Raw genomic sequence first — 15,767 nt, 5'->3', positions numbered from 1 at the left:
AACCTTTTTTAAAAAAAACTTTCGGTTTGAAAAGGGCTAGCTAGCATCCAACCTAAGAACTCAAAATGTTTAATGTTTGAAAATATAATTACCACATTCCCAGAATAAGGGAGGCCAAGTGCTCATCTTGATGGATACAGGAAAAAAATTGCTAAATATCGACCATTTATTCATTTTTATCTTTTAAAGTTTTCTTGAAAGATTTACTTATTGTTTTTATTTAATGTATGGGTGTTCTGCTTTCCTGCATGAATTTGCACTGCATACATGCCTGTGCCCTGAGAAAGTCAGGAAAGAGCTATGGGTCCACTGGAACTGAGGTAGGACTGTCGTAAGCTATCGTGGATGCTGGGAACTGAACCCTGGTCCTCTACGAGAACTGCCTAACCTCTGAGCCGTCTATCTCTCCAGCCCCCTCACTTGTTTTGTAAAAGCAAAACAAAATGGTATGTAGCGCTAGACAGAACAAAACAGTGAACTCTGACCTCAGTGTCTGAGGAAGCATCCCTGTGCCAGCTGCTAGCTGGCCCCAGAACAGAACTCTGGAAGCTTTCAGACAGTGGTTCTCAACCTGGGGGTCGAACGACCCTTTTACAGGAGTCACCTAAGGCCATGGGAAAACACAGATATTTACATGATGATTTCTAACAGTAGCAAAACTACAGTTATGAAGTCGGAGCAAAAATAACTTTCTAGTTGGAGCCACCACATCCAGCGGAACTGTATTAAAGGGTCACAGCGTTAGGAAGGTTGAGAACCACTGCTCTAGGACCTAAGTTAACTATTTGGCAGTGAGTGTATGCATTTGCAATTTGTAAGGCAATTAGCTCTCCAGCCTATGTCAACTGCCAGGCATCACCACTGGTATCTGTAACATAATTAAAGCACTTTTTTTGGTTGTTCTCTATCATGGCAGTCTGTGATAGAAATCTTTCCCTGTTTCTAGCTTGATCTTATCCCAGCTGCTATTAAAATAACGTGGTAGCTGGGAAGATGGCCCAGCAGTTAAGAGCACACTGCCTGCCCCTCCCTTCCAGCCGATCTGGGATAGATTCCCAGCACTCGCAACAGTTTCTAATTCCAGTCCCGAGGGATCTGACGCCCCCTTCTGGTCTGTGCAGGCACTATATGCATGTGATGCACAGACTTACAGGCTGACAGGATACCCAAATTCGTGAACTAAAAGCAAAGGTTTAAAGGAAAGATTAAGAAAAAAAAAATGCTAGCCCCAATTTCTTGCACATTGCTACCCACTTTGAAACGACCACTTATGTGAGGTGACCCTGCCCCAACTGTTGAATCCCCTCATCCCCCAGGAGGGTTAGACTTTGTCTTCCTCTTCAGTTCTTTCCTTTTCTGGAGGGGGAAAGGGCGTAGCTTGAGACAGGATATCACTGTGTGATATCCTGGGCTGGAACTCACTCTGTAGACCAGGCTGGCATCGAACTCCCAGCCTCTGCCTCCTGAGTGCTGGGATTAAAGAAAGACACATGCCTTCACGCCTGGCCCTTCCTTGTTTGCTGCTCACTCTCCAGGCCTCCTCCGTATGGGACTGTCAGACCCCGCGTGACTGTTTTCCTTCTCCATCAGACGCCATTCTGCATGGTCTGATCTTGCAGTTCTCTATCAGACTCTACAGTCTTCCTTATCTTTGTAAAACGTAGCTTAAAGTAAGTGCAACCATCTCTCCTTCCTTACTCTTACCAAATCATATTGCATATTGCCACCTCCTGTGTGTTTATTGTTATTACTAATAACTAAAACAAATTAAAATTGTAATAAATGAATGTGTTCCAAGACTTTGAAATAGCACAGCTTTACTCACTTTCCCCGCGTTCTTGATAAGGCGTGGCCCCTTTGTATGTTTGTAGGGAAGGGCAAGGCCGATCGTCCTGTCTTAAGACCGGACCTCGTTCAACTCTCTAAGCTGTTCACTGGGTGTGTTGCATCTTGGTATAGTTCTTTGTTCACCTTGAAAGGAAGCTACCGGAGACTCCATGCTTCCATCCAGTGTGGTGACTTTAGCTTCTGTAAGAGGCCAGTGGCCATTCTTGTTGTTTGTGTAAAACTGCCAGCCTATTTTCCAGGGCGTTTGGATATCGGTACTCTTTAAAATGACCTAAATTCCCTACCCTGGGCATAGTCACAGTTATTTTTAACTCTAGCCAGACAATTCTGGTTTTTTTTCTGTCCAAATCTACAGTTTTCTTAATTCCTTTATTATTTTTCCCAAAGCATCAAGAATACTTCGAAGGCTGACATGGGCTGGGGGATAAAGAAATTCCCTGTCTTTTAAATCTCAGGAGGCTGAAAGGCTAGCTCACCTTGAACCAATAGATAAGAAAAGAAACTCGATGCCTGTGTCCCAGATCTCGGTAACGGGTGCCCTCCTTGCCTGGAGCCCTGGGGAAGACGTTCTCTGAGCCTCTCCTGAGAAGTCACTCTGAGATGCCTGTTCTCACTTGTGCACTGTGCGGTGATCTGCGGCCGCACCCTCAAGTTTCACCTCAGAGTTTCACCTTAATCTTGACTTGTGCAACCGCTATCACACAGATTCTATGTGTGTTCTATCTGCACCGTTGTGGAACCTTGTCGTTAAGCTGTCCAGCTCAGACATGTCCCTTTTATCTAGCTATGAGTCAGTGGTTCCTAAATTTCCACTCATAAATGAGGTTCACACATGATTTAAGAAACGTCAGCCCGAGAGCCTGCTTAAGGAGCTCCTACGTTAGGTCATTTGGAAACAGTTTTCCCCATAAATGTCTTAAAATGTAGGTTTCAAAACTTAACCGTGGGGCCTCCATTTACACAGTTTTATTCAAAAGAGAATATCGATGCAAAAGGGTAAGGGCAGTTTCTTTTTTAAAGGAGATTAAAACTAGAAAGAGAGGGACGTGTCAGCTCGCGCAGTGTGGGGTGGAAGCCTGGGGGGACAGCTTTCAGGGGACCTTAGAGGCGTTCACTTCAGATGTGAGGACCGAAGGGCCGGCAAAGCTCAGCACCTTACCCCATCCCCTTGGCTGAGAATGCTGCCTTCCTCCTCGGGACAAGCTGAGCTGTGACAACTGTGGTAGTTGACCTGTTAGGATGGGTCCTGCCTTAGTCTCTTAGTCATCCCCTCCCAGGCAGAGTGTGGGTCCTTGGTTTTTGAGCATCACACAGACTAGAGCCTGAGTTCACTAGAGCTGCGGTGGTGTTGAGGGAACACAGTGACACTCCCTCCCCCACCCGGTGGGGTTCCCACAGTTGTTTATAACTTTTCCTGTTCAACCTTTGGTGCTTTCCTCGAGGAGGCCTGCCAGCAAGCGCTGGCCTCCTATCCAGCATCAGCCAGCACTGGTGACGCCAGCTCTGGTGACGCGGGACAATGGAGGAAACTGCTTTCCCAATGTCTCTCATTTCCTTCCTTCCTGAAGCTGCTTTGGGCTTCATTTTCTGACACCTCGGATCCTGCCACAGAGAAACTACACTTGCCGGTGTTGTCAGGAGAGAAGCTCAGAGCTGCTCACGAGGGTGGACATGCCTCACTGCAGGCCTGATGTCATCGTCTTCCAAGTGGGTTCCCTGAAGGTCATATTTCCTGGAGAATACAGTTATAAAACTTGGGAAAACTCGAGATCTCCCTCCATAGAGCATCCCTAGTCAGGGAGGAGCAGAACAGGCCTTTCAGTCAGGGAGACCCCTTCAGAGAGGTTGCTCTAGATGTAGATGGTGCCACCTGCTTTCCGAGAGAATGAATAGACTGGCTAAGTTTTGAGGGAAGAGTGAGGAAGAGCCTAGGCACTAATTTTTTTTTTTAAAGATTTTATTTAAAATTTTAATTTGTGTTTGAGTGTGGTTATTTTTTAACACAATCTCAATTGTTCAATGAATGCTGGGGTGAAAGCCTGTTAGCTCAGAGAGGCAGAGAAAGCACCCAGCTGACCTTCCTCCTGAGCCAATGACCCACCAGGAATGGCCCTCCAAAACACCTCCTTCAAACTGAATGTCCCTCCCTTCTACATCCTGTGCGTCTCTCTATCTGTCCTCCTGACTCCCCCTTCCTCTCTATGGTTTTTCCTTAACAATCCTATGCTTACTTCCTGTCAACTGGTTGCTTGGGTCACCTCCTGACCTATGTTGACTTTATTTAGTCCCATTTATAATATTCAAGCAGAAAGCTCTTGGATTAAAGGTGTGTGCAAGGGCCAAGCCACCCCATAAGTAAATACAGATTTTTCCAGTAAATAATCCACGATCTAGGGTTCACAGTGCGATCCTGTAACCGTGTTTTGCCTGCGTGTATGTACACGGACCACGTGCACGTGGGCCACCTGTGGAGACATTGGGTCTCCCGGGACCAGAGTTATAGGCAGTTGTGACTCACCACGTGGGTGCTGGAAATCAAACCTAGATCTTCTTGCAAGAATAGCAAATGCTCTTAGCCGCTGAGCCCTCTGTCCTGACCTCTACTGGGTTTTTAAACCTTCAAAATTGATGTCCTTGGTGTCTCTCTCTCACTCGGATTTATAGGAGTGGAACCGTGAGACTGCCCCATGCTTTCTATACTCTAGGTTTCCATTCTTTCCGATACACAGTCTCCACGGGTAGTGCTCTAGGAATCCTTTGGGCCTGTCTCACCCTGGGCCCAGCAGAGTTTTGAGGAAGTCTAACTTAGAATGCACAGGTTTAGGGAAAATAATAAGGGATTGAGACCAAGGCTAACGGGCAGCCACTCTACTGCAGAGCGAGGGGATGGGATAGTTACTTTATTGGGCAGAGGCGCTGTTTGGAGGTCTCCTGCCTGTAGCCTTGAATGGGGCTGCCTCACCAAGTCAGTCCAACAGGGAGGGAAACCCAGAGTCTCCTGCCGCTGTCTTTAGATCCCTGCTATCCTATTGGTTGGACCCAGCGTTTCCTTGTCTTTCCAGCCTCTGTCTTGCCCTTCTCATCGGTTGAAGCTAGCAGGAATCCAGAGTTGGTGCTCGAGGTCGCCTTGGGGCGCAGAGCAGGCCCGAGGACAGAATTGGAAGGGCTGATGTTTTGTATCTGCGGTGTGTACTCAGTTCAGACCTTTACCCCAAAGGCCGTGTTGGAAATTAATCATTAGGCTGGTTGATATCAGTATCTATCTGGGTGAAAGTCTACAGCTCAGATCTCAGAGTTTTAACAGTGTGTCCAGACTTGCAGATATGTTGCCTATTAAAACTAATCAGTCTCCCAGGCCTCCCTTTCGCATTCCATCACGTTTTACAACATTTTAAACATGTTGATTTTTCTATCGTGATAAATGAATATAATATCCCCTTTGCCATTTTGAACATTTTAAGGGTGCAGTTTCCTACCATTGATTCACTACCATCTGCCTCCAGAACTTTCTCCTGTTTCCCAACTGAACGGCCATACCCACTTAATGCTAGTTCTCTGGCCATTCCTGCCTCTGTGGCTCTGGCTGTGCGGAGGGCTTCGTCTGAGTGGGATCCTGCCGTGTTTCTCCCCTGCCTGCCCGTCTCGCTTAGCATAGCATCTTCAAGGTCTACCGTGAAGGGTCAGATAATAGTACGTGTTGCATGGCATGTTGTAAAATATCTTATTTCTGAATATTTTCATCATTTTACGTTTATAGGTTTAATGTTCACATATCCAGGGCTGGAGGGATGGCTCAGAGCTTAAGAGCGCTGGCTGCTCTTCCGGAGGACCTGGGTTCGCTGCCCAGTGCCCGGGTGGCACTCCCAACCTTATGTAACTCCAGTCCCAGAGGATCCACTTTCTTGTGGGCTTTGGTGCGTAGGCAGACAAGCAAGGAAGACATGCCCACACATAAAATAAAGACTTACGGGTGTCTTGTGTTCCTTGATTATTAGAATCACACACAGGTGAGGTATTCAGTCCAGTGTTTCTATCCAGTGAGACCTAGCTAGCCTTGAGTAATTCCTACCTTGTTTTCCTAAGATACTTTTATGCTTAGTGTACCATTAAAAAACGCCCTACAGACATTCCTTTTTCATCCTCCTCCCTTAACAGTTGGCGTTTAGCGCTGCAACAGTTAAATCCTATAGCATAAGCAATAGCTGGCCTAGGAAGTAAAAAGGAACACTGCAAAAGGAGAGCCAATTCTTTTATTGAAAGTCTGTGCTTGCTTGATTTTTCTTTTTTACAATCTTTCTCTTAAACTGGTATTTTCAAACAATAGGAAACGGTCTTTCCGTTTTACAGTTTAGTGTGTGTCTGGCTTGTACACTCAAGACTAAATCTTCAGTTTGCTAAATGTGGTCTTTGCCAACTAAATCGTAGGCACAGCGATGTTTTTCTGCAGTATTGTTTGATGAGATTTAAATAAAGTCACAATCGCTGTGCATTTGGGAAAAAAAACTGTTTACGTGCCCGATCTAATGTCGCGTAAATCTTCAAGATGATAGACAAGCAAAATCCGTGGGAGTGGGAATGTAGAAGACGGAGGGGCCCTGCCCAGGAGAGATGGGCACCATTTGGAGGGAACAGCGATGGTAAGGGTTTAAATATGTAGAAATATGTAACCTGCTGTTCATAAAGAAAATGGCGTGTGAACACGGAAGTGAGCCAGGCAGGAGACTCCAGCCCAGGGCCCTGCCCTCCTATTGAGCCACGCCCCTGGCCTATTCTGATTGGATGGGACCACCTCAAGGAGGGTGGGGCAAAGTTTTAAAAAATTAAGTGTGGCCAAAGGTCCTGGTTTGTTGTTTGTTTGTTTGTTTGTTTGTTTGTTTGTTTGTTTGTTTGAGACAGGGTTTCTCTGTGTAACCCTGGCTGTTCTGGAACTTGCTCTATAGATCAAGTTGGCCCAAACTCACAGAGATCTGCCTGCCTCTGCCTCACTGAGTGCTAGAAATAAAGACATGTGTCATCACACTTGGCCCAAATTTATTTGTGAAAATGTATTTGTTTGTATGTGTGTATGTGTGTATGTATACATGCTCTTAGATGACCAAGAGGCCAGAAGAACATGTAATTCCTCTGGACCTGGAATCACACAGGCTGTGAGCCACCTGACAGGGGTGCTGGGATTCTGACTTTGGTGCACTGCAAGAACAGCAATTGGTCTCAGCCACTGAGCCATTTCTCCAGTCCCCAGACAACTATATTTAAAGACATATAGTTAAAGATGCTCCTTTCCCACCTGCCATGGTCTTTATTGTACCAGGATGTCTGTGCCCCTCCAAGAGGGGTACAAGCTTCATAGCCTCCTTGAGTTCGTGACGGCTGTAGTTCACTGTTTTGAATCACCAAGATTAGCATTCTTAGAGCATGTTTGGGAGGGGACAGCTGGGGACCACTAAACTAAGCTTTTTGGGTTCCAAGACCAGCACGTCTCCTGTACATTTTGAATGTCCTTGGAATACCATTAGGGCAAACCTGAATCAAGAGGCATTGGCCCATAATAAATGTTAGACTATCCACAGGGAGCGTGGCCCCAGTTGTAACGTGCTTGTGGTACAAGCATAAGGAGGACCCGAGTTCAGATCCCCTTCAACCACATAAAAAGCCAGGGGCATGCATCGGCAACCCCAGCACTTGGGCTGGGGGTGGGGTGGGTTTGCAGGCCAGCTAATCAAGCCTAATCAGTGAGCTCCAAGTTCAGAGAGAAACCTTGTCTCAAAGATAAGGAGAAGAGGGTGCACAAGGCGGCTGGGAGGGTCAGGGTGTATCTCATCAGGCCTGACAACCTGAGTTACATGCCCGGAACCCACATGATGAAAGGAGAGTAGTAGTTCCTGCAAGCTGTCCTCTCACATGTGTATGTGGCATGCACATACACATGCACCCTCACATACACATACATACATGCATACCACACATTCACATTCAATAAATAAATAATACATAAAAATATACTAAAAAATAGGACACCTGACTTCGACCTCTTGTCTCTGGCACATGTACACACACATACATGTGCATATGCACTTGCACACATAGCACATGTATGCACACGTATGCATGCAGACACAATTACTGCAGAATTAAGACATAGTCTCCTCCTAGATCAGAAAACAACCTTTTTAATGTTGTAACCCTTTAATACTGTTCTCATGTTGTGGTGACCCCCCCACCATAAAATTATTTTATTGCTACTTCATAACTGTAATTTACTGTTATGAATTATAATGTAAATATCTGATAGGCAGGATAGCTTAGTGAACCCCTGTGGTGGTTGAGGTCCACAGGGTGAGAATCAATGCTGGATGGATAAGACATTCCTACTGGGGCAGTGCATAGGGTCTCTCAGCAGGAAGCTTCTCTGGGATGGAGGTTACATTGTCTGCCATAGCAGACTGCAATCTAAATGCTACTTAGCCCCTCTGTGGCCAGAGGAGCACTGTTTCAAGAATGGTGTTAAAAGGCTGTCCCCTGACTGGTCTGCCTGCTGGAGCCAAGTCTCTATCTTGCCTGGCTAGATAAATCTTTGCTGACTATGTTAATAAATCATAGAAAAGACGAAGAGTTTAAATTCTAAGCAACTAATGTAAACATTGAGATTTTGGAAAAGATTCATCACTGATGTTTTAGTGGGCAGAAAAGAACTGTAAGTTTGGCTGAGAGAAAAAGAGTCCTTAATTTAAGAAAACAAACAGTAAACAGATGTAGATGTGGGTGCGGTGGCATAGGCCTATAACCCTAGTCTTGGGGAGCCTGAGGGAAAAGGATTGTTGCGAGTTCAAGACCAGTCTAGGCTACAAAGCAAGATCTTGGTGTATCTAAAAATAATAATAATTTTAAAAATTAAAAATAAAACAATAAAAAAATTCTGCTTATGACACACATGCCCAGGTTTGATGGGTATTTCTTTGATTTTTGTTTTTTGTAATAATAAAAGTAACAAATGGCACGTGAGTAAGGGACAGAGAGTAGATGACAAAGTCCCTGTGGTAGATGTGCTATAATCATGGCAGCGAGCGTACAATTCTTTCTACTTCAGTTCCTGACAAAATAGTGAAGAAGCCGAAAAGGGAAAGGGATAGATTGGCGGGTGTTGAAGGAAAGACAGGTGCGACTTAAGAAAAGCAATGTTTTTAGTTTAAGAACATGAGCCTAGGAGCCCACACGCTTGAGCCCTGGGGAGTTGTTCGTTAGCTGTTGAGTCTGGATGAATTGCTTAGTGGCTGTGCTAGGATTCGAGCCTTACTGACCACAGTGTAGTGGACGGTGCCGGCTCCTGGCTCAGTGTGGCGCATGTGACATGATGGGCACTCAGGTGGTGGCTGTTCTTGGTATCCTTTGGGCTATTCAGAACAAGGAGCCCTGGGTACCCATGCTTGACCTGGGGGGCTCACACTGTCCCCACTCCCCCTTACTTCCTCACCTCCCACCCCTAACCTGTTAGACGTAGACAAACTGGAGAGTGAAACTATTTACACTGGAGATGGCTGGTTTACCGTTAGGTGAGCAGAACTACTACAGGCTGAGGTATAAGTGGTTTCAGTTATTCCAACCAACTTCCGTTAGCTGCTTAAGCCTTCCCATGCGTGCACTGCTGCCTGCCCGCAGTCAAATAGGCAGAAGCCGCGTCCTTCACAAACTCCTTTGGAGTTTACCTTCCAGAAGGGTTTGGAGAACCATCTTTCTGAGGATGTTTATGTTTTGACTCTTTAGAGGATAATATAGGTATTTGCTGGTAGGGAAGGATAGGGTTCTGCATCTTCTCGATGTCCCCAGCTTTCCCTCAGCACATCTGTCCTGTAGTTCTTCTGCAAACTTCCATCTGGAGCTGGAACAGCTTACAGAAGCCACTAATGATTTAAGTTCTGAAACGTACCCACAGGCTTCTAGATGGCCCCAGCATGGGTGACAATAGGTGCTTCTTAGATTGTGCACGGGGGCGAGATCAGCTCCGGGAGTGTCCGTCATCTGAGTAAAGTGGGAGACAAGCCCCACCTCCTAGCTCACGCCTGAATCACAGAGCTGTGACTTCTGTACCCTTGTAGGGTGTGTGTCTCTTGGGATTACATATTCCTGCAGAGTAGGAGGTCAGTCAGTAAAAGACTTTATTGAGCCAGATTCTCCTCTACGTGTGAGTCATTTTCCTGTACAGTGAAAAGGAGCCAAGGAAATGCTTAACTCTTTCAGCTCACGAGGCTAAAGGGCAAAGAGATCAGTGGGTCGAGGCCAGTTCCTTACCTAACAGCTCAGAGAACGAGCCATACATTTGGTCAGACAGTGAGAACTTTGAGAAAATGTACAGGAAACTTCTGTCCATCTTGACCCAATCCTGAGGACTTGACTTAATAACGTAGACAGCTAAGAGGTTTGCCAAATATTATGCTTGGTTTTCTGCTTAAAAGCAAAACAAAACAAAACACTACCCTTCTGCAGAAATCTGACATCTGGCAACTTCAGATGCCTGGAAGACAGCCAGAAAATAAGACTCAGAGTGTACGAAAAATGTTGATAACCCTTCACACACACACACACACACACACACACACACACACACACACACACACACACACAGCGCCAACCAGTGTCCCTTACGTCTGCAGAGGTGTGCCAGTCTGCCATCCAGACGTTGTCTACTTTATCTATCTGGGAACTTTTCATGATGCTGGCGCTGTAGACTGTAACTAGAAGTTAGATTGAATTGGACATGGTGTCACACACCATTAGCCCGACACTTGAGAGGCAGGAGCTGGTGGATCTCTAGGAGTCCAGTCTAGCCTGGAGGGTAGGAAAACTGAGTGGGTAGGGTGGCTAAGAAGATAATTCGGAGGTTAAGAACACTGACTGCTCCTCCAGGATTAATTCCCAGCACCCGCATGGCAGTTCACAACGGTCTAACTCCAGTCCCAAGAGATCTGACATCCTTTTTTGGTAGGTGCCCAGGCACACATGTGACATACATACAGGCAAAACACCCATATGCGTAAGATAAAAATATATAAATCTTTTTTTAATGAAGCTGATGGATGAGATCAGCTGACCCGGAAGCAGGCCACTGTAACTGTCCAGGACTGCCGCCGGGATTAAATACAGCACAGTACTGTACAGGCTGAGCTTGCTTCCAGCAGCCCGAGTAAACCCTGTTCACTCTGGATCTGTGGACGACGTCAGGAAGACACAAGGTGTGTCTTGCTCTCGGGTGCTGGGATTGACAGGCATGTGCCGTCACACGTGACCCCGTGGGCCTATTTTAAAACCTGGTCAAAATTACATTAACCACGTTGAAATAAAGAAGGTCTAAGTGTTTATACTCGAAGATAGTTTCTTCTCTGGTGGCCAGGGATACAGATTTGAACTTGGAGTTAGCTATGGACATGAGTTTTAGTAAGCTAACGTTTACTGAGAGGCTGTAACTGCCAGTAACTGAAGACAGTTAGGTGCCTGTCATGTCCTCGACACCTTCACACAGCATCCTGGGTAAGGCTTTGGGGTCAGACAGATTTGGATTCCCATCCTGTGTCCGACTTACTGTGTGACTTGGAGTTATCACTTCTTCGAGCCTGTGTTCTCATCTGCCACATGGGAACCAACAGTGCACAGGCAGGTCGGTTGTTGGGAGGACTCACTGATGTGGAGCACAGTCCAGTGTGGCATGAGGAAGCACTGTAAGAATTGGTCACTGATCTTTATCACTACAGTCATCTCATGGTGTCGCTGTGAAAGTATCAATGTCCTTGCTTCTCAGATCCGGGAAACGGGAGACCCGAGAGTACAGAGTGTTCAGGGTGAATGAGCTAAGAATATGAAAGTAGGAATTTGAATTTTGCTCCAAGCCTAGTTAATGTTTTACATGCACACTGTGCTGTCTCTTCAAAGTATATTTATGTAAATGTTAGATTTGGGTTTTGCTTCTTTCTTTTGGAACAAGTTCTCACTATGTGCCCCTGGCTCACCCAGAGCTCATTCTGACCTCTTATCACAGAGATTCCTGCCTCTCTGCTCCCTGAGTGCTGGGGTTAAAGGTCATATACCCCACCAGGCACGGCTAATTAAATGTTTTAATCCAGGTTCGGTAGTAGGGCGCTGGTCTAGCATGTGTGAGGCCCTGGGTTCTCTCCAGAGCACCACAAAAGGAAAGCGAAAGTGGGAAGCCTGTGGTAGGAAGGGGACAGGGACTGCAATAGCCACTTCTCTATTTGGCTGTGGTACCTGTCATCTCACTATTGAAAAAAACAAAACAGTAACACAAGAGCAAGTACTTTGACCCGACAGAACAAGTCAATTATCTTTATTGTTTTCTTTCCTTTAGACGTTTGGTTCTTTTTTTAAATATTTATATATACTTATTTACTCGTGTGTGTGTGTGTGTGTGTGTGTGTGTGTGTGTGTGTGTGTGTGTGTGTGTGTGTGTGTGTGTATGGTACCCTAGAGGTCAGAAGAGGGCTTTGCATTCCCTGGAGCTAGAATTAGAAGTGGCCCTGAGCCGCCTGACATGGATGTTGGAATCAAGCTCATGTCCATTGGAAGAACAGTAAGTTCTTAACTTCTGTGCTGTCCGTCCAGCCCCTGCCCCCTACTCTCTCCTGTCATAGGTCTTAGGAATCAAACTCAGGTTACCAGGCTTGGTGACAGTCACCTCTATCAGCTGAGCCATTTCACTGGCACGACTTGGTGCTTCTGATGAGGTTAATCATATGTGAGATGAAAAACGTTTTCCGTATTCAGCAACACCAAGTGAGTCTTTGAGAAAATTAGAGAAACACTTGGGCCCTGGCCAGTGTGGAAACTCCTGGGAAGGCATTTGGAGAGCCTGTGTCTGGTCATGGCTGAGCGCTCCCCGGTGAACACACCCAGGCCCCTTGTGCCCTCACTTTCTAGTGTGCAGACACAGTTGAAGTCTCCAGCCCCCCACAGGCAGGCAATGGACCATTGCAGTGCTGACTGGAGATACTGATGTTGGCCACAGGCTTCTTCAAACCAGAAACAAAACTCAATCTGCTGGTACCAAATGTCCCCTGGAGACACCATCGACGCAACTTTCTCATTCTTTTTGCGGACTTCTGTTTTTCTGTGGGTTTTAAATCTTGGTGTGTGAGTGAGTCCTGGCTCTGCTGCTGGCCTCAGACTGTGTGATGCTGGTTTGCATGGGATGCCCCAGTGAACCCTGGCCTGCCGCTAACTCTGTGTCCTTGGGCAAATTCGATTGTCTAAATTTACAGAGCCTCATCAACCTACTCTTAGGGTTATCTTGGGAAGTGGGTGAAATGCTGTATGTAATGTAAAGTGTTTTTAAATTCTGTATTTTTAAAGTACTACAGTGCCTAGAACTTCAAACATGTTAAAATGTTATTTTCCCTCCCTCCTCCTCTGCTGCTTTGAAAAAAAGCCCACGCTCCTAGCTCAGATCTTTGCTGTCTCTACACTTTGGGTGTGTTGTTAGTTTTTGCTTGTTAGTTTTGTTAATTTTGGGTTGTTATTGGTGTTTGTGTCCCAATTCTAGAGTTACATTGAAAATCGGATGAAAATAAATGAGATTGCTCGTACTTTAAGGAATCATCTTACGTTGTTATACCTTAGCCTTACGTTACCTTCCTGTTTTTAGAGTCACGGTAGTGTTATGTCTTAAGTAGCACCACACTCTGATGCTCCTGCCTTTCCTTTCCAGCACCAGGAAGCATGGAGCCTGGGTCCGTGGTCCGTGCCATCTTTGACTTCTGCCCTAGCGTCTCAGAGGAGCTGCCACTCTTCGTGGGGGACGTAATTGAGGTGTTGACCGTGGTGGATGAATTTTGGCTTCTAGGGAAGAAGGAAGATGTTACAGGTGAGAGAGGCAGGCCTTCTCATCAGACAACATACAGTCACGGTGACTTAGTCCTCACGCACTGTGTGCGCTGTGTGGGCTGGAGCATGCGACACAGTCCTGGTTCACAGGGCTGTGAGCACTTACCAACTCTGGGGAGGTAAGAACATTGTTTTCTGGTAGAAGCGATGCTCCTGTTCAGGTAAAACCTAGGAGCAGGTGTGAGAGAGAACTGCTTGCTCGGTGGCCCTGACCTAAGCATAAACACAGGAACACTGAGGAAACATGGGCAGGGATCCAAGTGGCCGAAGAGTGTAGTGGGGCTACAGAGGTCAAAGGTGAGGAGTTGAGGAGGCCAGGAACTTCGTTTCTTCCCACACCATCAAATCCTGCTGCTGTTGTTTTAAGAATGGTGGGATGGAGGCTGGAGAGATGCTCAGTGGTTAGGAGCACTGACTGCTCTTCCAGAGGTCCTGAGTTCAAATCCCAGCAACCACATGGTGGCTCACAACCATCTGATGGTTGTGATCTGATGCCCTCTTCTGGTGTGTCTGCAGACAGTGACAGTGTGCTCACATACATAAAATAAATATACACAAATTAAAGAAAAAGAATGATGGGATGGGGGACTGAAGAGATGGATGGGTGGTTAAGAGCACTGTCTGCCCTTCCAGAGGATCTGGGTTCAATTCCCAGCACCTACATGGCAACTCATAACCATCTGTAACTCCAGTTTCAAGGGATCAGATGCCCTCTTCTGGCCTGTACACGGTACACAGACATACAGGCAAACCACACATACAAATAAAATGAAACAATAAAATTTTTTTTAAAAATGGAAGAGCAAGATGAAGGCAGGAAGGCAACTGAAGAGATTTATTGTCACCAGAGGGCGCTGACGATGGCTCAAACCAGGATGGTGTGTCTGGGAATCTGTCCTCTAGCTGACATGCCCGTCTTTCTACACCACCTCTAAGACCCTATCCACCTGCATACTGAAATGCTCTGCTTCATAACAAAATTATCCTCTTCCTGACCCCTATCGGCCTCCTCAGAACCACCATGGCTGTGTGGACAGCTGCTGTGGATGGCTTTCCCAGGTCCTTGGTTTCAGTGGACCAAGGTCTTTGAAGACCAAGACTTCACGACTTACGTTTTCCTTTGTAGTGAACCTGCTAGAGTGCTGGTGGTAAATGCATGTAGTGTGTGTGTGTGTGTGTGTGTGTGTGTGTGTGTGTGTGTGTGTGCACGCACACGTGTGCATGTGTTTGTGTATGTTCATGAGTGTGTGTGTGTACGCGTGCGTGTGCATATACCAGTGCATGTGTAGAGCATGTGAAGAGCAGACAACAGCTTGCAGGACTCATTTCTCTCCTCATATCTTGGCGGACCCGGGGATCTAACTGTGAGGCTTGGCAGCAAGTGTCTTTACCCGCTGAACCAGCTCACTGCCCGATGAATGACTTTGAATTGTATCCTTGTCCTCCGTGTGCCTCTGGTTTTGCACCTTGCACTTCCTCTACAGTAAGCTCTCTAATTATTAGCATTAAGTCAGTTTTCAACTCAGGGCTTGTAAGTGGACTCAGAAAAGAAAGGGGCCTTGCACTCAGGCTGAGAGTAAAAGAACATTCTGTGTTTAACACTTGCACTTCCGTTTCTCAGGACAGTTCCCCAGCAGTTTCGTGGAGATCGTGACAATTCCCAGTCTGAAAGAGGGAGAGAGGCTGTTTGTTTGCACCTGCGATTTCATATCTCGAGAGCCGAATAGTCTTTCCCTCCATCGAGGTAAGCAGAGCATGGGAGATTTGCAGAATCTTGCAAATGGAGGTCTTTTAAAGTGTTCATTCACACTGGGCCGTCAATCTCTGCCAAGTCCTCCCCACCGACATGATGGGGTGAGGGTGAGGCCTATGATGGGGTGAGGGTGAGGCCTTATGCTAGAGTGCATTGGATAACTTTCATAGTGTTTTCCTCAGAAAGGAATTCTACTGTTTTAAATTTTATTTATTTATTTATTTTTGAGGCAGAGCCTCACTATATACCCCTAGCTTGGAACTTCATCTGTAGACCAGGC

General features: G+C 46.2%; 1 protein-coding gene across 1 annotated transcript in view; it reads left to right on the top strand.

Annotated features, from left to right (window-relative positions):
- The window catches only part of Dnmbp (dynamin binding protein), a 93,827-nt gene that overhangs the window by 15,647 nt on the left and 62,413 nt on the right, over positions 1-15,767 (top strand). The window contains exons 2-3 of the mRNA XM_032892025.1: positions 13,559-13,714; positions 15,356-15,478. Coding sequence (XP_032747916.1) covers positions 13,570-13,714; positions 15,356-15,478 — 268 coding nt within the window. The 5' untranslated portion in view covers positions 13,559-13,569. The remainder of the gene's footprint in view (positions 1-13,558; positions 13,715-15,355; positions 15,479-15,767) is intronic.

Source organism: Rattus rattus, chromosome 2 (genome assembly GCF_011064425.1).
Source record: "Rattus rattus isolate New Zealand chromosome 2, Rrattus_CSIRO_v1, whole genome shotgun sequence".
Lineage (NCBI taxonomy): Eukaryota > Metazoa > Chordata > Mammalia > Rodentia > Muridae > Rattus > Rattus rattus.
The sequence above is the reverse complement of the archived record's forward strand: the minus strand, read 5'-3'. Positions and strand labels throughout refer to the sequence as shown.